Here is a 22,793-nt window from a genome sequence, read left to right on the forward strand (position 1 = left end):
TGGGCTGATAACGGGAGACGCTGGGGTATTGTTTGTAATAAAAGCGTAAAGTGTTTGATTTGAGTGAAATGTGCCACAGGGAATACATCATGCGGCGAAAAAAAATTACAACCCTGGGAGCCTGTAATGAAGGGAATTAAACCAACATCCTATCTAAATAACATGATTATCTACACAAAACCCCTCAGCTAGCAAGTAATAATAGAAAACTGAGCTGCTTCGGAGAGTCTCTTTCAGAACATGGTTAATGCCAGAGACTCGCGCACAGGCAGTATCAGAAGAGCAGCTACTGTATGAATGCAACATCCAATTACCGCTGTGGAATAGAGTTTACCAGGCGCCGGTCTGTCTGTGTTTTGGGAATGGTGGGGAGGGGGAGCTGAAAGCCACAACAATTTGGGACCTCTATTTCTTACATCACTTGTAAGTGCAGGGCAGTAAGGGATGTCAGGCAGGAGTTTGATTGGATGTCTGATTGATTAGCAGCCACTAGAGCTTGTAAAGGTGCCAAAAAAAAAATTAATGTATTTGAGAAATTCCCAACTTAAATAATTGTATAAGGTCAGAACATAGGTAAAGAGTCAGCTAATATTTCAAATATGAAAGTAGCACGTTTAGGCAAATTTCTACAGGGATCTGTACATATTACATAGTAATACACAGTGTTCTCGCAGGCAAGTTAAAGAAGTCTGGGCTGGATGAATGGACTATAAGGTGGATAGATAGCTGGTTAGATTGTCGGGCTCAACGGGTAGTGATCAACGGCTCGATGTCTAGTTGGGAGCTGGTATCAAGCAGAGTGCCCCAGGGGTCGGACCTGGGGCCGGTTTTGTTCAACATCATTATTAATGATCTGAACAGTGGGATGGATGGCACCCTCAGCAAGTTCACAGATGACACTAAGCTGGGGGGAGGTAGATACTCTGGAGGGTAGGGATAGGGTCCAAAGTGACCTAGACAAATTGGAGGATTGAGTCAAAAGAAATCTGGTGAGGTTCAACAAGGACAAGTGCAGAGTTCTGCACTTAAGACTAAAGAATCCCATGCACTGCTACAGGCTCGGTATCGACTGGCTAAGCAGCAGTTCTGCAGAGAAGGACCTGGGGATTACAGTGGACGAGAAGCTGGATGTGAGTCAGCAGTGTGCCCTCATTGCCAAGAAGGCCAACGGCATATGGGTCTGCATTAGTAGGAGCATTGCCAGCAGATCGAGGGAAGTGATTATTCCCCTCTATTCGGCACTGGTGAGGCCACATCTGGAGTATTGTGTGCAGTTTTGGGCCCCCCACTGCGGAAAGGATGTGGACAAATTGGAGAGAGTCCAGCAGAGGGCAATGAAAATGATTAGGGAGCTGGGGCTCATGACTTATGAGGAGAGGCTGAGGGAACTGGGCTTGTTTAGTCTACAGAAGAGAAGAGTGAGGGGGGATTTGATAGCAGCCTTCAACTACCTGAAGGGGGGGTTCCAAAGAGGATGGAGCTCGGCTGTTCTCAGTGGTGTCAAGTGACAGAACAAGAAGCGAATGGTTTCAGGTTGCAGTGTGGGAAGTCTAGGTTGGATATTAGGAAACACTATTTCACTAGGAGGGTGGTGAAGCACTGGAATGTGTTACCTAGGGAGGTGGTGGAATCTCCATCCTTAGAGGTTTTTAAGGCCCGGCTTGACACAGCCCTGGCTGGGATGATTTAGTTGGGGTTGGTCCTGCTTTGAGCAGGGGGTTGGACTAGATGACCTCCTGAAGTCTCTTCCAACCCTGATCTTCTATGATTCTACATTCAAGGAAACACACGTGTGAAAGTTCACAAATAGGATGTAGTCTAATGTTTGGCAAGGAGAAACAGGGAGCTAGGACTCCTGGGCTCTCTTCACACTTTTGCCACTTCTTTTCTGTATGACTTCTGTGTAAAATAGCTTCGTGACTTTTAAGATCCATAAAAAGCTTTTAAGAGTAGTCCTATTAAATCTATGGATATGAAATGTGTAGAGTGGGTCAGCCCAACCATTATATTCCCTTCTAAAGGGGGAGAGGCAGAACTGCTTTCCAGTGTGGACCTCTGTGATATTATAGATGCGTTGCCAGAAACATGTCCTCATATGAGTTGTGAATGGCTTTGTTTGAGGCCATTCAGAGAAGTGGAGTCATTTATTTTTTAGTTCCGACTCTGGACTTTCTGCTAGAGGATAGCAAAACATATGAAGGCCTGGTATCACTAGAGCTCTCTGTGTTTGCTCCCCCTCCGACTTGGTCTGAAACAGGCCAGATGAGGGGACAGTTTAGATCTGTTAGGTAGGGCTTTGGGGAAGATTGAGGGAATGCTCCTTAGATAACGAAGGGACGGAAAAGAGGTTTTGTAGGTGGCTGGCTGAGCGCCTGCTGAATTTATCATGTTAATGTTGCTGAGATATTGTTAATGGTGCATTAGCGCATCCAAAGGCTTGGATAGGTGTTTTTTAGTTATTATTTAAATCAAAATAACTAAATTAAATAGATGTTCCATGAACAAAACAATCTAACCTGGCCATGGCTCAATAATATTATAAATTATATTACAATAGGTCTGAAACCGTGCTATGGCTTTACAGACACACAGGATGACGCACTCACTACTCTGGGGAGCTTACGATAGTTTTTAACAAGTCCAGTGTGGGGAAACTTTGATAAACATTCTGTTTAGATGAGAAACTGTCCCGTTTGTTCTACATTTTCAATCTATCCCCTTTCTCAGTCTTTAGTGCTAGGGAGATTCGCAACACAACAGGATCTTTCTTTCATAGGTCTTGTCTACATTAGGGAAATTTTGTAACTGCAGGACTTTGCTAACACTAATTTAGCTACATCATGTCAATTAGACCCACTGTGATCAAGGTGAGATGAGATAGTCCTGAAAACACCAATGAGACCTGTTTCCACTGGCACTCCCAAGATAGCTAACTTTGGTAGAACTGAACTGGTGTCTGAACAATGGGAAATTTTTACAAACTGTCCCAACTGTAGGCAGGGCCTTAGATTTCCCCACTGCCTGCAGCCTGTTACCCAGTATGGAATAGGAAGTATCTTTTAGAACTGGTTGATTTGGAAATGCCTGTCAAAACCATAGACTTCTGTGTGGGGAACAAGGGGCTGGAATATCTTGGAAACAAAGAACATTTTTTAATGTAAATAATAGTTAATTAAGAGAGAAGGAAGAGAAGTATTGGGAATATTTGATTTGATTTATAGATCTGTGGGGAGTTTATTCATTTGTTTTTTTTAAGCAGAATTTTTTACTAAAAGGCACCAGCAGTTCTTTAAGCTGCTGGCTTTAACTTCGTGGCTTTTGTGGGTATTTAATACTTAACATTAACTTAATGTACCCTTTTTGGTATTTAATATACTGTATAGCACTGCTACTTTTATTAATGCTTGCTGATAATTGCAGACTGCATTATATCTCTAGGTCTCCCTACAGCAGAATCCTGCCATCCTAAAAAGCATTATTATGTGTTTTGTGCTGAGGCTATTTATTAACATAACCGTACATAAGATTATTTCAGGGCATTTATTATTAATTATTTACATTGTGGTAGCAAGTAAGGGCCCCAATAAGGAATCAAGGCCCCTTTGTGCTCAGCAGTGTACAAACATATACCAAAAAATGCAGTCTTTGGACCCAATATCCATGTCTTTGCCAAAACGAGCTGGTTTGCATCAGAAGCTCAGTCATGCAGTCTTCTCCGAGGACTTCCTACTTTTGCATGCTTGAACCACTGCATTTGCTGTATTTAAAAAGTATTGTTTGGTTTGATTTTAACCATTTGAATTTGGGCTGTCAAGCGATTAAAAGAATTAATCACGCGATTAATCAGTAATAGAATACCATTTATTTACATATTTTTGGATGTTTTCTACATTTTTCAAATATATTGACTTCAGTTACAACACAGAATATACAGCATACAGAGCTCACTTTATATTTATTTTGATTACAAGTATTTGCACTGTAAAAAACAAAAGAAATAGTATTTTTCAATTCACCTCATACAAGTACTGTAGTGCAATCTCTTTATCATGAAAGTTGAACTTACAAATATAGAATTATGTACAAAAAATAACTGCACTCGAAAATAAAACCATGTAAAACTTTAGAACCTACAAATCCATTCAGTCCTACTTCAGCCAATCGTTCAAATAAACAAGTGTAGTTACAATTTGCAGGAGATAATACTGCCCACATTGTGTTTACAGTGTCACCTGAAAGTGAGAACAGGCGTTCGCATTGCACTGTTGTAGCCAGCATTGCAAGATATTTATGTGCCAGATGTGCTAAAGATTCATATGTCCCTTCATGCTTCAACCACCATTCCAGAAGACATGCGTCCATGCTGATGACAGGTTCTGCTCGATAACGATCCAAAGCAGTGCGGACCGACGCATGTTCATTTTCATCATCTCAATCAGATGCCACCAGCAGAAGGTTGATTTTCTTTTTTAGTGGTTCGGGTTCTGTAGTTTCTGCATCGGAGTGTTGCTCTCTTAAGACATCTGAAAGCATGCTCCATGCCTTGTCCCTCAGATTTTGGAAGGCACTTCAGATTCTTAAACCTTGGGTCGAATGCTGTATCTGTCCTTAGAAATCTCACATTGGTACCTTCTTTGCATTTTGTCAAACCTGCTGTGAAAGTGTTCTTAAAACAAACATGTTCTGGATCATCATCCGAGACTGTTATAACATGAAATACGTGGCCGAAAGTGGGTGAAACAGAGCAGGAGACATACAATTATCCCCCAAGGAGTTCAGTCACAAATTTAATTTACGCATTATTTTTTTAACGAGCGTCATCAGCATGGAAGCATGTCCTCTGGAATGGTGGCCGAAGCATGAAGGGGCATACAAATGTTTAGCATATCTGGCATGTAAATACCTTGCAGTGACGGCTACAAAAGTGCCATGCAAACACCTTTTCTCACTTTCTAGTGATATTGTAAATAAGAAGAGGGCAGCATTGTCTCCTGTAATTGTAAACTAACTTGTTTGTTTTCGCAATTGGTTGAACAAGAAGCAGGGCTGAGTGGACTTGTAGGCTCTGAAGTTTTACGTTTTGTTTTTGAGTGCCGTTATGTAACAAAAAAAAAAAATCTGCATTTATAAGTTGCACTGTCACAACAAAGAGATTGCACTACAGTACTTGTATGAGGTGAATTGAAAAATACTACACTTCTACCTCAATATAACTCTGTCCTCGGGAGCCAAAAAATCTTATCGTGTTATAGGTGAAACCGTGTTATATCGAACTTGATTTGATCTGCCAGAGCGCGCAGCGCCCCCCCTCCCCCAGAGCGCTGCTTTACCGCGTTATATCCAAATTCATGTTATATTAGGTGGCGTTATATCGGGGTAGAGTTGTATTTGTTATCATTTTTTAAGGTGCCAAATATTTGTAATAAAAAATAATATACACTTTGATTTCAGTTACAATGCAGAATGCAATATATCTGAAAACGTAGAAAAACATCCAAAATATTTAATAAATGTCAATGGGTATTCTATTGTTTAACAGTGCGAATAAAACTGCAATTAATCACAATTAATTTTTTTGAGTTAATCGCATGAGTTAACTGATTAATTGACAGCCCTAATTTGAATATTTTTAAATGTAAAACCTACAATATAACGGTAAAAGCTGCAGGTAGTAGAAGGGAAAATGGTAGATTAAAATTATTGTCCTAATTGTATATGCTTCAGTATGGGAAATTTGCTGCCAGATTTGCCTTGATTTATTTACACTGAGCCCTTTTCAGATTGTCACAACTGTATAGAATGCTGACAGTATTTGTATAGCGCCACGAGTGCACAACGCTTAATAGGCAGAGTTGAAGATCTCAATATTCCTAAATCTTGCTCTCTTCAGTCAGCGATCATCTTTTTTCCATTATAATTCATGGGGAAAGTTGCTATCTTCATTTTTATTATTAAGATCTCCAGTGACATTTTGCACTATTGAGCCTTCTCTTGCCTATCCCATGTGTTAAAGATTTTTTACCGCTATCTGAATTTGGGATGGGAGATTCATGCTGCTATTCTACCCTCCAGATCCTAACAGAGGTGCTGAGTTGCTGAATTTAAATTAGCTCTAGGACCCAGCTTCTGAATGAACTAGAAAAATGAGTACCTGTATTTTAGCTCTGGTGCAAGAGGGCACAGGAGTTATTGCCATCACATTCTCAAAACCTGCTCTGCCTATGGTAGTACTTAGCACTGATGCAACTGCTGGAATGTGGTTGTACGCTGGCAGTGGTATCTCTGTGCTCCTAGCACCCTTGTTATTACCACATGCTAAATTTAGCTTGTGGGCAGCACTAGTCCCACCTCTCCCAACAAGGGACACATTAGGCAAACACAAAAGTGGGGTCTGGTTTTCCCCTCTCCATCTTGCAATAATTTTAATTAGAAGATCTCCAAAAAAACCCAGCCAGCCCTTTAAATCAGTTATAAAACCAGAGGATTTAGTCTCAGCATGTAGTGTCAGCTTTAATTATCTGGGCAGTTATAGCTGTATGTTATAAAAGTCAGGCAATTAGACGCATTCCTTAAAGCTGTGAAAAAAAATTGCTAACTATCAAGGAGAGGAAAAACAGAGTCAAACATATAACTGTTAATTGCATGAAGCATTCCACATTAAAAACCGGCGTGTAGATCATCTTGCAAAATATTATGAAAATGGAAATGATTAAATACATAAATCTATTCAGAACGTAGATGTCAGGGATAAGGTGTGTTTTCTAAATGTGTTTGAAATGTCTCAAAAGACCATTGTGCAGTAGGAAGGCTGGAATATTTGTACTCCTTAAGATGCAGTGGGGAAATGCCTGCTTCAGTCAATAGTGTGCAATGATATAACCAAGGATGAAAACATCTTCTGCCTGTCAAACTGGACCGATCACTTCTTCTCTCTTAAACTGAGCTGGCTAACTAGTCGTATCCTTCAGACTTGATGTATTAATGACCTACTGAAACTTAGAACCTCTTTGTCCATAAGCAGGAGCTAGAGTCAGACTCTGTGAGATTAATGAAGATTGTAAAAGCAGCAGAGAGTCTTGTGGCACCTTATAGACTAACACACGTTTGGGAGCATGAACTTTCATGGGTGAATACCCACTTCGTCGGATGCATACGAAATACCCACTTTGTCGGATGCATTCACCCACGAAAGCTCATGCTCCCAAATGTCTGTTAGTCTATAAGGTGCCACAAGACTCTTTGCTGCTTTTGCAGATCCAGACTAACCCGGCTACCCCTCTGATACTGAATGAAGATTGACACAGTCAGTACATAGTAATTACAACAGTGTTCCATTTTGTCCAGTTTCTACCTTGGACAAAAAAACATGAACACCCCTATAATACAGCTGATGGCTTGTGCTGTACATATGCACGTGTGTGTATGTGCACACTTCGGGGGGCATTACTTTCTGACCAAATTGGGGATCATAAGTAGTTGAAGTGCTAACAAGCTCTCCTTAGTTTTAGCTAGAAGCCACTCTTCTCTGCGTAGTGTGAACTGGTTATGTAGGTGGCTCTCCTCCTTCCCACCCTTAATCACGTGCGTCCTAAGGATGAGAACTTTTCAGGTTATTCTTTTGCTTACTTTCTTCCAGGGTCCAGCTTGCACCTTGTAAGGAGCCCTGTGGCTAATAAAGTAGTACAGACTCGCTATAGGATAGTGAAGAAGAATGTGGCTTCGCCTTCAAGTTCATCATCATTCTTCAGCATTCCTGTTCCCAGCTGGAAGACAAGGCGACTTGTGACATCCAGGTAATGTTTCTGCCTATGCTAATCTATTAGGATGCTATTAGGATGACAGAACAAGGAGTAATGGTCTCAAGTTGCAGAGGGGGAGGTTTAGGTTGGATATTAGGAAAAACTTCTTCACTAGTAGGGTGGTGAAGAACTGGAATGGGTTACCTAGGGAGGTAGTGGAATCTCCTTCCTTAGAGGTTTTTAAGGTCAGGCTTGACAAAGCCCTGGCTGGGATGATTTAGTTGGGTTTGGTCCTGCTTTGAGCAGGGGGTTGGACTAGATGACCTCCTGAGGTCCCTTCCAACCCTGAGATTCTATGATTCTATGATTATAATAGACTTCTGTTGTGAGATGCACAATATATAGTGGTTCATGAGGGAGATACTTCTCCCATATCCTGTCTGGAGAAGTTCGTCTCATGACACGCTACCTTGGAGTGATCTGCCTTTAACTACAAGGCCTAGAAAACATAATTTTCAGCGTACATACACAACTCCCCACACATTTTCCGTACATTCGTCTCTCAGTGATTAAATAGCCCCAGTGTGACAGGCTTTCAGTAGAGACCCTTGCAGTGACCCCTTTTGGTGAACCCATGGGATCTCTGTACACCATGCACCTTGGTGTCCTCTGTCAGTTAGCATCAAGAGGTCCTGAGCTCACACTCTTCCCCAGGGAACATGCCCTATTCTCCATACTAGTCTACAAATTACTCTTGCACTTCATGGAAGGTATCTACTGAGCCATGGACCCTCCTCCAATTCATCCCCATCAGCCTGGAAGTTGCCCTCCTCCTCTCTTGAGTTAGGTGTATCTGGAGAGTGTATCTTTTTGTCCTGAACAAGCAGTATTGAGCGAATCTTGCTCTTTTATTTAAATCTATTAAGGGGAACCTACCTTGCTTGAAACAGTTGCTTCTTTCTTTATGTGGTACAGCCAGTCTTGTTAAAATGACCATTCTCCCTGTTACTGCCCAGTTATCTGAAAGCCTGAGCAAAGATTGATTTTTGTTTCTACTTTTTGTGTGACCATAAATGTTCTGTGTAGGGTCTGGACAAAACTGCCACTTCAGTGTCTCTGCACTTAATGTTTCTCTAACTGGGGCCTGGAAAGAGGGTGGCACCCATTAGATTCCATAATTGTCCCAATTTTATCGACCGGGGGTCGGGGGGGATTTGCATCCTGTAAGTGCTACTTGTTGGTTAGTCAGGGTTCTGAAATCACTTCCGGAGTCAGTGCAACTTGCGGGTGTTGTGTGGTGGTCCAGCGCTGTTTGTACGGAGCGTCGTCGTGTTGCACAAAGCTTGATATGCCAATCTGACTCATGAGACCAATTCAGGATTAGGAGAGGCGACCCTAAAGAAAGAGGAAGGTTATTTGTATTTGTACCAAATTTTGCACTGAAAAAAAAAAAGCCTCTGCTCTTCAGTAAGATGAGCCCTGTCAAATTTGAAATGGGTAAGTTTAATATCAGTGATGTTATTGAGATGGGGCAAAAAGAGGCTTAGAACGGGAAGCTAGCTTCAACCATAATGATGGAGAGACAAGTCCCTCCTCGATTTGATTCTGTTCAGGTTCTCATACCCTCCTCCTTACCATGCCATCCGAACATCTAATTGATTGAGCATCTGACTGAGAGGAGGGGACTTGTGGTTGAAAATGGGGGAGGAGCGGGGCTAGAGACAGTGATTAAGACCAGAGATCAGAGTCACACCATCAGTCTTACTCAACAGAGCAGACATTTTATAGAGGGGTAATCGGATCGTTCTGTTTTGATTGGATGAGAGCTTCCACTTGTAGAATCATCTTCTACTTATTAATCTTGGACTTCATTAAATTGTGTAGCTTAGATCTTATGGCAGTTTCATACAGATCTCAATAAAGTGCCATCAGCAAATTAAAACAATTATATTTTAAAGAAGTGATAAATCTCTGATTCAGTCTTGCTATTACCTTTGTTGCGTGCGATCCATCATACGGACCGTCTGCTCAGGACATGGCAAACGCTTTTTCTGTAGTTCTGACATTTGTCTTATACTCCAGTGTTCATTACATTCTCCTGGATGTGGATCAAAAAAGAAAGATCGATTAGACTGTTGAGCTACTGTCTCAGGGGAAGGAGGAGGGAAGATCCGACGTTCGGGTTGTTAAAAACTGGACTGGATGAAGCGCTGGAGATGTCTCTAGCGGGGAGTCATCCTGCACTGTTTGGAGGAAGATTGAGATATGGATTAAGTGAGTGGATCTCATCCATCTCTAGTTTTGATGGTCCAATGACCTCCTTTCAGTCACATTTAATCTTGCCCCACTCTTAAAAAGTGGCTCATTTTGAAGGAGGTCTAATTCAGAACCACTGAAAAATCTCCCCGCTGCTGCCCTGTTTGCTAGTGGTGATGCCTGACGTTGTTTTTCTCTGCGTGGAATATACTCTCTCTGCCCCCTCCTCTCCCCCTTGTGTGTTACTTGGTTTAGTGAACTGTAAGCTCTTTGGGGCAGGGACCATGTGTTTGTACAGCTCCTAGGTCAGTGGGGCCCTGATACTGACTTGGCCACGGGGGGCTACTGTAACATATTAAATAACAGTTGAATACTAAATAATACAACCGGTGCTGGGAATAAGCCCAGCTTGAGGCAAAGAGATCTCAGGTGTGTCTGACTGCTGCTGCATAGCAATAAGTGGGGGCCAGGGGGTACTTATGCTGGGATAATGGCCAGCTTTCTGTGTTGGTGACAGTGGTTAGATTTAGCACATGCACGCACTGCCCTCCTTCAGATGAAGTTGCAGCTTGTTTGTCGAGTGGCTAAGCAGCGGTGATTTATTAACCTTTTAGTTTTACCCTTTGGTATGGTACCGAGAACTGTAAACATTTTTGTAATGTCTGTTTGGCACTGAGCCACAGTGCTGTAAAGTAGAGCTCTAAATGCAGCACTGGGTGCACGTGGCTGCTGCACTTGCAGCACGTAGGGACTGGGAAGTCCCAGCGATCAAAATTCAGATCGTTCAGGGCCTGCATGAGATGGCAGCGGCCCTTCAGTTCTGCCGTAATCCCTTGATTTATGTGGCATTTTAATGGACTTCTGGTGGGGGCCACATATCTGACCCACCGAACACTTTGTAAAGCTTGTCTCTGCAAAGAGTATTGCTGTGCATCTGCAGGGGAAACCACCCGGCAGTTTGCAGCACGGAGTGGTGTCTCTGGCATTAGCTCCATTGCAGGCAAATCCCATGAAGCAGTTTGCCAGAGACAGAAGACAAATGTGTCTCTCAGGATTGTGAACGGGGGTGGAGGGGTGCTGCTGCTGCTCGGCCACAGGCACCCAGTGCTAATTCGTCAGTGATTGGTTGCTTTCTCCCCTCATTGCTAGATTGCATTAAACTTTGCCCTGCTGCTGACTTTTCTGCAGGCGATAGATGGGAGTGTATTTTAAATTAATTTTACTGCACTTTTTGTAATATTTTTGTTTTAAATAGATTTATAAGCAACTTGGGGGCTATTTCTACAAATTTATGAAGATAATTTTCACTCTCTTGATAAGGTTAAATTTACACCTGCTATTTCCATATTAATTCACATTGCTAAGTGGATCTAATTTTCTTCCGTTCTTCTATCTAGTGAGCATGGCCTTTCCTAATGCAATTTCCCCCTCACTAAATCACTGTGATCAGGAGTCATGATCGAGTTAAATTAACTTAAATTAATTTACTTAATAAGAGCTCCAGATCATTGTGAATGAGATTAAGATTTATTGATTCTCCTTTCACTCCGCCCCCTAATCTCTTCCTGCTCTGCAGGAGTGAGTTTTGGAAAGGCTGTGGTTTCTCTCTTAAATTTCATTTTTGTGTCACATTTGGTGGTTGTGTGAATCATGCAGGGACATCTTAACTCTGTTGAGAGCCTCCTCTGGCCATGGATGAGCTTGAAGAACTGGTGGTGATGTCAGGGACACTCTACACTCATAAACCCTTATTAACAGATACTTGAGGTTTCAGAGTAGCAGCTGTGTTAGTCTGTATCCGCAAAAAGAACAGGAGTACTTGTGGCACCTTAGAGACTAACAAATTTATTTGAGCATAAGCTTTCGTGGGCTAGAGCCACTTCATCGGATGCATAGAATAGAACATATAGTTAATGGTATCTAGTTTGCATATTAATTCAACCTCAGCCGTTTCTCGTTTGTCTGTTTTTGAAGCTTTTCTGTTGCAAAATTGCCACCTTTAAGTCTGTTACTGAGTGACCAGAGAGGCTGAAGTGTTCTCCTACTGATTTTTCAGTATTATGATTCCTGATGTCAGATTTGTTTCCATTTATTCTTTTGCGTAGAGACTGTCCGGTTTGGTCAATGTACATGGCAGAGGGGCATTGCTGGCATTAACTTGGGTTTGAATAGAGACTGGGAGTGGCTGGGTCATTACACATATTGAATCTATTTCCCCTTGTTAAGCATCCTCACACCTTCTTGTCAACTGTCTAAAATGGGCCATCTTGATTATCACTACAAAAGTTTTCTTTCTCCTGCTGATAGTAGCTCATCTTAATTAATTAGCCTCTTACAGTTGGTATGGCTACTTCCACTTCTTCATGTTCTCTGTATGTGTATATATCTTCTTTCTGTGTGTTCCATTCTATGCATCTGATGAAGTGAGCTGTAGCCCATGAAAGCTTATGCTCAAATAATTTTTTTAGTCTCTAAGGTGCCACAAGTACTCTAGTTCTTTGGGGTAATTTGTTTGCCAGCTGCTCTACTGCAGCTGCTTTCAGGAAGGTCTTGCTTTCACCCTGGTTCATAGCCTGATATTGATATTAGGTGACTTGCCTGGGGCGTCTCTGATTCTGCCCTGAGAATAATAGGAGACCGTTCAGCTTTTCCACACTTGTTTGGGGGAGGAGGAAGCCTTTCTCCTCATTTGAGGATGCAGCAGTATTGTGGAACCTACTAGAGAGGACACAGATTCCCTTACTGGAGAGGGGGCCAGTGGAGTGTCAAGCGGGAGTGCACCTTGCTTGCAGCTGGTGGGTACAGATAACAATGCAGAGATGCTGCCTGTCATTAAAAACAGGACCTCTTTCCCTTGTCTCCCCCCCTCCTTCCGTGAAATCAGAATCTTCTGAGCCTGTCTGGAGAAAAGAAGACTGAGGGGGATCTGGTAAGTCTTCAAAGATGTTAGACTGTTAATCTGCAGCCAGGAGGATTTAGGTTAGATATTAAGAAAAACTTTCTAACTATTTGATAACGGGCTCTTCAGTCTAGCAGAGGAAAGTCTAACACGCTCCAATGGCTGGAAGTTGAAGCTAGACAAATTGAGTCTGGAAATGAGGTTTTGAACAGTGAGGGCAACTAATCACTGGAACAATTTACTAAGGGCTGTGCTGGATTCTCCATCATGGGTGGCTTTTCAATCAAGACTGGATTTTTTAACAAAAGATCTGCTCTATTTCAAACAGGAATTGTTTTGGAGATGTTCTAAGGCCAGTGTTGTATGGGAGGTCAGACTTGCTGATCACAGTGGTCCCTCCTGGCTTTGGAAGCTGTGAATCTATAATCTTAACCTTAACCCACATGCAAAACATTTTTCTGCATACTTGGGCTGTAGTGCTGCTTGTGCTAGGCACAGCAACTGATGGAAGGTGGAGCCATAATTATTATTGGAGTGCTCCGTTATGCTGCTGACATTAATTTGTATTGCAGGAGTGCTCCGGAGCCAGTCAAGGAGCAGGGCTCCCATGCTCTGTACAGACAGGAACAAAAAGACAACTCCTGCCGCAAACAGCTTACATTGTAACTTATCAGAGGAGACAACAGGTGGATACAGACAGGGGAGTACAAGAAAACAGACACATGCTATTGGTCAGCCTGACAGGCGATGGTCGCAGCGCATCAGCTGCCCAACTGTTGTCAATTTTTTTGTAGGCATCGTGTCAAGTAAAGTTTTTTAGGAGTCCTTAAACTTTTGTGTTATTATATAATACAATTGTGGTTCTATATAGCTATGTACAATTCATGTCGTCGGAGGGTTTTACGAACAGGTTAGACAAACACTTGTCTGGGATGGTCTAGGTTTACATGGTCCTGCCTCAGTGCCGGGGGATGGACTTGGTGACCTCTCAAGGTCCCTTCCAGCCCAACGTTTCTGTGAGTCTATAACTGTTATGCTATGTGCTGTCCACACACTTAAGGAGAAGTAGACCTTGTCCCAAAGAGCTTTCAGACTAGGCTACAACAGAACACAACAGGTGGGTGAAACAAGCCAATGGGAATTGGGGAGGGAGGTGGGGAAATGAGGTAGCTGTAAAACAAGCTTATCTTAGCACACTGAGTGTTAGTCATGGCTTGCCGCCTGCCTTGCCATTGTCAGCTGGTACTTCTTGTAGGTGTCAGGCAGAGCCTAGAACTCAGGACTTGGCAGGGAAGGGAAGGGGCACCTGCTTTGCAACTCTGTTCTTTATACATGTGTGTAATTTGTCTGCATATATACCCGGTCGCTTATTAGGGCACTCAAGCAGTTTACTGTGGAAAGCTTTGAAGTTCACCTTGGAGAACAGTGTTAAAGAACCAGTGCTGCATGCAAAGAAATATAGCTAGGGAGAGAGAATATTTATCACCATAGGATTAAAGTGTATTTTTCCCTCTGCAATTCCATTCTCTGAAGAAGAGCAGTGTGGTCCAGTGGACTGAGCACTGCTCTGCACAATAGGAGCTTCAGATTTCTAGCCATGCCTTCTCACAGGGACTCCCTTTAGCCTATGACAAGCCTTCACCTCAGTGCTTCAGTTTACCTGTCTGTGAAATGGGGTTGATGATTGATACTGAGCTACCTTACGGAGTGTTGAGGATAGATTAGTTGTTTTTTCCCCACAGTGGTTCATGGGTGTAAAGTGCTCTTAATGTCCTGGGTATCATTATCATTTCATTGCTGCCTGTCAGTATATTTGTTTGTAGATTTCTCCTAGTACCCAGCTGCCTTCTCTTGTGTGATTTATCCAGGGTTTGTGACATCATAATTCATTGTGACTGTGACTAATGAAGTCAGAGACGTGCTTGAGAGATAAGGCACTGCCTCTCTAGCTCTGGTAGCCCTTGCAATCCCAGGGGGCTGGCGCTCTAAGCTTCAGATCTGCCAATGATACCATCCTCCCTATCTTGTTTAGCTCTCTCTCAAGTGTCACTGTGCTTTTTTTATTCCACCCCGCCTGGGTGCTTGGGATGCCCTTCTGAAATCTAGTCAGCCAGCTGCCTCCCTCTCTCCGTTCAGGTCCCACATGTGCAGCTTTGCCTACAAAAAATGCATGTTTCCACCTATCCTGTCTTAAACTGAGTAACCGTGTCATCTTTATAACGTATGTCCTCCCCTTCTGGTGCATGTTATATTTTCTGGTGTCTGTAGCGCGACCAGTGCCCAGTTTTCAACCGGAAAGTCCGGTTGAAAAGGGGACCTGACAGTGTCCGGTCAGATTTACTGACCGGACACCCAAAGTCTGGTTACTGGAGGTGGGGAGGTGCTGAGTCATCACCCGCAGCAGCCCCTACTCAGCCAGGGCCGCCTCCTACCTGCATCGGACGGCTGCAGCTCCCAGCCCCGCAGGTGAGTCCCTCCCGACCCACGCAGGGAGTGAGGGAGAGGGAAAGATCAGCGAGCTATGGGGCAGGGGGGAAGAGGAGCGAATGGTGGGAAGGGGCACCTCAGTAATACAAAATAATAATTCTAATGTAGGCCGCCTGGCGGTTAAGGGGCAGGGCAGTTCTGTGGCTATGCTGCTTCACCAGCGACACCACTGCGGTGCTTTGCTAGAAAAAGGTGGTGATCTTACTCCAGCTAATTTCTTGCAATGCATCAGGGTAGCAGGCTGAAAGGCTCACATATTTCCAGCATTACTCCTGCGCTCGTTTGGATCTTGGCAGCGTGGTGTTTGTCCTTTGAGATTTTCTTCACCACTTGATCTACTTTTTGCTGACATTTCTCCAGTCCTGTTATGAGCTTCTTCAGAGGAGTGAAATAGCAGTTTGCCTTCTTGAAATTGTTGTTACCGCCCTATTTAAAAGGTCAGTTTATCCTTTGCTGTAATGGAAGTAAATGGCTATTTCACACTTCCAGAGAGTGGTGAGCGGAACACTCACAAGACACTGGAGATTAAACGGTAACAAAGTCGTTGTTTTGTTGGGCGAGTTGTATTTTTTCCCCCTCTGTCAGCTGGGACATGCATGTCAACTCTTGGAATATTAGTTGCTAGCTCAACCCTCAAGCAACTGAGAGTCAGGTGAGTTGAATTCTTGTGTTTCAAGACACTGGGACTCGTGCATTCTGTTGCTGAGTGTCTACACTGCTTTCCCATGCTGATAGCTCTTTCTAACTTCTGCAGAATGAGAACCACTAGGAGTCAGTGTTGCCTACTGGGAGGAGCACTGGACTGGCTCTCAGGAGATCTGGGTTCTATTCTTGGCTCTGCCACTGGCCTGCAGGGTGACTTTGGGCAAGTCACTTCCCCTCTCTGCCTCTGTTTTTTCAGCCGTAGAATGGAGATGACACAAACCTCCTTTTAAAGTGCTTTGAGATCTGCCGATGAAAGGTGCTAGATAAGAGCGTGGGTGGTGGTGCTGTCTTGCTTTGAACACAAAGGCCACACTTACGTTGCATGTTAATTTATGGACATTTTAAAACCTAAAACTCAATCCTCACATCCCTGTTATGTGCTTTTACTTGTCTTCCTTGATAGGTAATACATTGTGTCTTCTATATCTGAGGATCTTGCTTTGCATAGCAAACATTAATGAATTTGTCCTTCTGACTTTTCTGCAAAAAAGCTCAGGATTAGCCAGATTTTATTGATGAGGAAACTGAGGCACAGAGGGGTTAAGTGAGTTGCCCAAGATCATACAGTGCGTCTGTGACGGAGTTTAGGAGAAGAGCTCAACTTTCCCAACTACCAATCCTGTGATTTAGCTGCAAGAGGTAACATTTTCAAAAGCACTTGAGTAACTTAAGAGCCTAAATATCATTAAAAGTCAATGGAACTTAAGCACCAGAGGTCTTGGCTACACTTACAAGTTGCAGCGCTGGGAGTTACAGCGCTGGTCATGCAGCTGTGTAGGGCCAGCGCTGGAGTGTGGCCACACTGACAGCTACCAGCGCTGCAGTGTGGCCACACTTGCAGCATTTCCAGCGCTGTATTGAGAGGTGCATTGTGGGCAGCTATCCCACAGAGCACCTCATCCCATTTTGGCGCTGAGTATTGTGGGAAGGGGAAGGAAGTATGTGGCTCATTCCGCTTCCTGTGCCCCATGGTGCATCGCTTCACATCCCAGCATTCTGTCTTTCCGGCAACGTTTGGCGCCATTGTGAGTGTCTCTCTGTTTTACTGTGTGTGAATCGCGATTTCTGTGGGAAATGGAGCCTGAGCTGCTGAGGACTGTGCTGATGAGTGTCGCCAGAACAACACGTTTGGCAGTCGAGCTATTCCTTCAGCTCCAAAGTGACAGTGAGGAGTCTGACGATGATATTGATATCGATTCTCCTGCCGCGTGTGACACTACAAGTGCTTGTGGCATTCACGGAAATGCTCAGCACCGTTGAACGCCGCTTTTGGGCTCGGGAAACAAGCACTGACTGGTGGGATCACATCGTCATGGAAGTCTGGGATGACGAGCAGTGGCTGCAGAACTTTCGTATGAGAAAAGCCACTTTCATGGGACTGTGTGCTGAGCTCGCCCCCACTCTGCGGCGCAAGGACACAAGATTGAGAGCTGCCCTGACGGTGGAAAAGCGGGTGGCTATTGCAATCTGGAAGCTGGCAACTCCAGACAGCTACCGGTCGGTCAGGAACCAGTTTGGAGTGGGAAAGTCGACCGTTGGAATTGTTTTGATGCAAGTTTGCAAGGCAATTAATCGCATCCTGCTAAGAAAGACCGTGACTCTGGGGAACGTGCAGGACATTGTGGATGGCTTTGCACAAATGGGTTTCCCTAACTGTGGAGGGGCGATAGATGGGACGCATATTCCGATTCTGGCCCCCCCCCACCTGGCATCAGAGTACGTTAATCGGAAGGGGTATTTCTCTATGGTTCTCCAGGCGCTTGTGGATCACCGTGGGCGTTTCATTGACATTTACACAGGCTGGCCTGGAAAGGTGCATGATGCACGCATCTTTCGGAACAGTGGCCTGTTCAGGAAGATGCAGGCAGGGACTTTTTTCCCAGACAGGAAGATCACAGTAGGGGACGTCGAAATGCCCATTATGATCCTTGGAGACCCTGCTTACCCGTTACTGCCTTGGCTCATGAAACCCTATACAGGGAAGCTTGACAGGAGCAAGGACCGGTTCAACTACAGGCTGAGCCGGTGCCGAATGACTGTGGAGTGTGCTTTTGGGCGTTTAAAGGCCCGCTGGAGATCCTTGTATGGGAAGCTAGACTTGGGGGAAAGCAGCATCCCCGCGGTTATATCCGCTTGCTGTACCCTCCATAATATTTGTGAAGAGAAGGGTGAAACATTCAGTCAGGCATGGACCACCGAGGTTCAAGTCCTGGAGGCTGAATATGCACAGCCAGAGAGCAGGGCTAATAGAGAGGCCCAGCACAGGGCTACAAGGATTAGGGATGCCTTGAGGGAAGAATTTGAGGCTGAAAGCCAACAGTAATGTTTGCTGCCTTGCATGGGAGTGAAGTGCACTGTTTACACTGTTATTCTATTATCCCTAAAATGATTTGCAGTGCCTGTTTCTTTACTGGGCTAAGGTATCTTTCACTATCTGCTATAATAAAGACTGTTTTCAAAGCCAAGAATTGTTTTATTGAAAAGAAAAAAACTTCCTTGACAGACAGACAGACACACAACATTTCATGAACACAAGAGGGCAGGGGTGTGGGTTGGTGAACTGTACAGTCACAAGTTTGCATATGTCCTGTCTGGAGTGCTGTGCAATGAATCCTGCACTTCAGGGTGCATATACTGCATGGTGATGGGGGTTGAGTGCAGAGGGTAAGGGTTGTAGTTATCAGGGCTGGTTGGTGAACGTACAGGTGTTGGAGGCAGCTGGTGGTGGTAAGAACCTGGATGCTGGGGAAAGGGGGTTTGAGCTGACATTGGGGCACAAGGCAAAAAGCTTTGGGACGGGGGGGGGGGCTGTGGGGCAGCACGGGACTGCTCTGCCTGCATGGCTACGATAGCCTGGAGAGAGTCCGCTTGGCGCGACAGGATGTCTAGCAGCTGGTTTGTGCTTTTCCTCTTTGCCACAGCGTTTCTCCGCCAATGTCTCTGGCGGATCATGCTTTCCTTTTCTCTCCACTCCTGCAAGTTTTTACTCTCTCTAGTAGAGTGATCAATAACAGTTTTCAGCATGTCCTCCTTGCTCTTTCGGGGCTTTTTCCTCAGATTCTGCAGTCTCTGTGCAGTGGTAGATCTGGTCAGTCCAGCAGTCAAGGTCACTTTTGGAAAGCAAAAATGGCAACAGTTAACAGGGTAGCATTGTTTTTATTATCTCATCCAGACAGTAATTCCCACACACTGAAGGAGTTTTCAGTCCTCACCTTAGCATACTTTTCCCACACACATAACACAACAGAAGCCACGAAATGGTGAGTGAGGGGTGCTGCATAGAGGGAGAAGTGGGGCTTGAGTGATAGAGGGGAGCTGGTTGCTTCGGGGAAGTGCACTGAACAGCTGCAGTGATAGAGGGGTTGAGTGAAGATGCAGCTGCAGGGGTGATCTTCACTATCTCCCTATCTCTAAAGAGTCTCCCAACATTTTTCACAGGAGTTAATCCTGGAAGATATCTCCCTGCTCCGGGTCACTAGGGAAGAGCGGGAGGCTCTTCTACAGCAATGTGGATTCCGTCCTGGACCCTATGCGGGTTGCCTGTGTGCAGCAATGGTCCCACCACCCCTCGTGGCACAGTGGCGCGGACGCGTCAGCGTGACTGGGACAAGGACCACAGTGGCTCTCCCTATAAACCTGCGCAGGCACATTGCCCACACTCTGGCTGAAACTTTTGAGGAGATCACTGTAGCCGATTACCGCGACGTGATAGACCACATCAATGGGCTATTCCACATCTAGGCTGGCATGCATGCAGCCCTAACCCCCCTTCCTCTCCAGAAACATTTCCACCCAGAAAATAAAAGCCGCTTACCGGTAACCCGCTGCTCTGCTTGTCCTTCTGCAACTGCTGGCTGCTGCGATTGGGTACTTTCCTCCTGGCTTGAGAAGAGCTCCTGGCTGCATGCCTCCTGGGACTCTGGGGTGTCTTCCCCCATCCCAGTAGCTTCACTCGCCTTTTCCTCCCCCCCCCCGCCTCCTCCTCCTTCTCCTCCTCCTTCTCCTCCTCCTGTCCCCCACCCTGCTCAGAAGTGTCCATCGTGGTCCTGGGATTGGCAGTGGGGTCACCCCCAAGTATCGCGTCCATCTCCCTGTAAAAACGGCAGGTCGTGGGGGCAGCTCCGGATCGGCGATTCCCCTCGCGGGCTTTGTAATAGGCACTCTGCAGCTCTTTAACTTTCACCCTGCATTGCAGTGCGTCCCGATCATGGCCCCTATCCAGCATGGACCTTGATACCTGCTCAAAGATATCGTAATTCCTACGGCTGGAGCGCAGCTGGGACTGCACAGCTTCCTCCCCCCAAACACTAATGAGGTCCTGCAATTCGCCAGTGCTCCATGCTGGGGCTCGTCTGCCGCGTGGAGGCATGATCACCTGGAAAGATTAACTGATTGCACTCCACACCTGGCTGCAGCAAACAGGAAGGAGATTTTTAAATTTCCCGGGGCATTTAAAGGGCGGGTCACCTGAGGCAAGAGCAGTAGAGTGCAAACTGATGAGCAGAGTGGCTGAACAGGAATTCTGGGATAACTCCTTATTCCCTGGAGGACAATTAAAGCGCTGGTGAGTGTCCACACCTGATGAGCAGCGCTGGATCACCAGCGCTGCACTCCTTATACCCCAACCCGGATGGGTTTTCAGCCAGCGCTGCAACCAGGGAGTTGCAGCGCTGGTTGTGCCCTGCAAGTGTGGACGGAGTGTAATTGCAGCGCTGGAAAGCCTCCACCAGCGCTGCAACTTGTAAGTGTAGCCAAGCCCTGAGTCACTTGGGTAAAAATCTGAAAAGCACGTAAAACTATTCTAGATTTCTAACTGCTTGTTGGCTGAGTTAATTTGCCATAAAACCCTGCAGTTGGTTAGTTTTGTGTAACCGCACAGTTACAGAGAACGGGCAGCTCCTGCATTGAACATACTTTAGGCCCTATCTTACTCTTTATCATTAAAGAGTTCAAGACGTTCCTTGATATGCATTGCCAGCATTGGGTTACGCGCTGATCCCCAGAGTAACCTGGAATTACTGGTGAATTAGTCCCTGCACTCTTAGGAGATCACTGGTGGATGGGATGAAGTATAATGAACTATTTATTGAGATGCAAATGGCTGAGACAATGTACTTTTAAAAATGTGTCTTCTGCAAAAATAAATAAATAAATAAATAAAGAAAAGTAATTAGGGCTGCAAGGAAGTGGGGAGAACCTTATAAAACATGTTGGGGGGCATGCGGTGGGTCCCAGGCCAGCTCTCACAGGGGGTGGGGAGGGAGCTTCCAGCTCTGTTCCTGCTCCACTCTGCCCCCAGCCCAACTCTGTCCTCATTCCCTCTCTGCCCCCATCCCTGGTTCCGGCCCCAGATCCACTTTCAGCCCAAGCTCTGCTGCTGAGGAGGCCTTGGCTGTGCAGTAATGGAGGGTGGGGGCGCGCAGACAGATTCCGTTAATGGTAGCAGGGATGTGACTGGAAATGTTTACGCACCACTGTGCTAAAGGAATACGAATTTTAAACACAAATCAGTGCATCTGTTAAGGATTCTAGAATATTATGGGAATTAACATCTGAATTTACCACACAGTGACTATTAGTTTTGAGAACTCAGGCAAAACTGCAGAGGTAGCAAAAGAAAAGCAATTTTGGGACTGAAAACGGAAAAGAAAAGTAATCCTGTCAGCGAATGTCCCATAAATCTAACTTCTCTCTGCATTAAAATTGGGACATCCAGTGAAATAAAGGGCTGTACGTTTAAAACTATAAAAGGTAATACTTTTTAGCACAATACATACTTAACCTGTGGAACTCATTGACACAATATATTGATTTTAAGATCTTACAGGATTTGAAAGAGGATTAAACGTATGGATTTGAGAACATCCACAGTTATATTAAATGTATGTTTATGAGCAATATACATCCTCCTGCTTCAGAGCGTAAGTAACCACTAAAGTGATGGGGGTTAAGAAGAAACCTCCCCCATCAGCAGCTTATTTTGGAATGGTCCATTATAGGGATTCTTACCCCCTTCGTCAGAAGCATCTGGTACTGGCTGTTGTCATCAACAATAATAATCTGTGCACCATTGGTTTGATCCAGACTAGAAAATCCTATGTTCCTAACATAATTGTATGGAATGGAATTGGAACAAATAAGCAGTATTAGTTTATAAAAAAATAGATCTTTACAGGTAAACTTTGTTGCTCTTTTGGGTAGAATTACAAAAGTTAATAAAGGAAGGGAAAGCAGTGGGTGGTAATATATTTGGATTTTGGTAAAGCCTTTGTTATTGAGACTCAGAAAATAATATTCTCAGTATTAACTAAAATTGGCTTAGCTACCACTATTATCGTTTTACTTGAAAACTGGCAGAAGGACCATAAACAAAGGGGGATAAACTACAGTGTGCTAGTTGGGATGGGTGTCAGGTGGGTGAGGTACCATAGATTTAACAGGAGCAATGAAATTAAATTTAAATGTATGCTGAATATCAGCCTAAATGTCTTAAAGTGAGATCTGTGAGGCTGGGGAATAGTCTGCCTCAGGGAAGTGGTGGAAGCCTCATCACTTGGGACATGTTTTAAAACTAGACTTAACAGACACGCTGTCTAGCAGAGCATGCTGTGTTGGCTGGGAGGTAGAGCATCCTGCACTGTAGTGGATGTCTCCATGTGTAACCTCTCTGTGGTGAACTGGCTGGCTCCACAGGAAAAAAACATATT

The 22,793-nt window shown here is 44.6% G+C and overlaps 1 protein-coding gene and 1 long non-coding RNA gene across 3 annotated transcripts in view; one reads left to right on the top strand and one right to left on the bottom strand.

Annotated features, from left to right (window-relative positions):
* ZC3H3 (zinc finger CCCH-type containing 3) overlaps nucleotides 1-22,793 on the top strand; it is a 341,038-nt gene that overhangs the window by 120,402 nt on the left and 197,843 nt on the right. For both annotated transcript variants that reach the window (XM_045006027.1, XM_045006028.1), the window contains one exon: nucleotides 7,637-7,793. In XM_045006027.1, the coding sequence (XP_044861962.1) occupies nucleotides 7,637-7,793 (157 nt within the window). The remainder of the gene's footprint in view (nucleotides 1-7,636; nucleotides 7,794-22,793) is intronic.
* Nucleotides 8,741-22,793, bottom strand: part of LOC123364164 — a 30,759-nt gene continuing 16,706 nt past the window's right edge. Inside the window, exons 2-3 of the long non-coding RNA XR_006577021.1 lie at nucleotides 9,732-9,837; nucleotides 8,741-9,134 (exon numbers count right to left, since the gene is read on the bottom strand). This is a non-coding gene — a long non-coding RNA (uncharacterized LOC123364164). The remainder of the gene's footprint in view (nucleotides 9,135-9,731; nucleotides 9,838-22,793) is intronic.

This window comes from Mauremys mutica, chromosome 2 (assembly GCF_020497125.1).
Source record: "Mauremys mutica isolate MM-2020 ecotype Southern chromosome 2, ASM2049712v1, whole genome shotgun sequence".
Classification (NCBI taxonomy): domain Eukaryota; kingdom Metazoa; phylum Chordata; order Testudines; family Geoemydidae; genus Mauremys; species Mauremys mutica.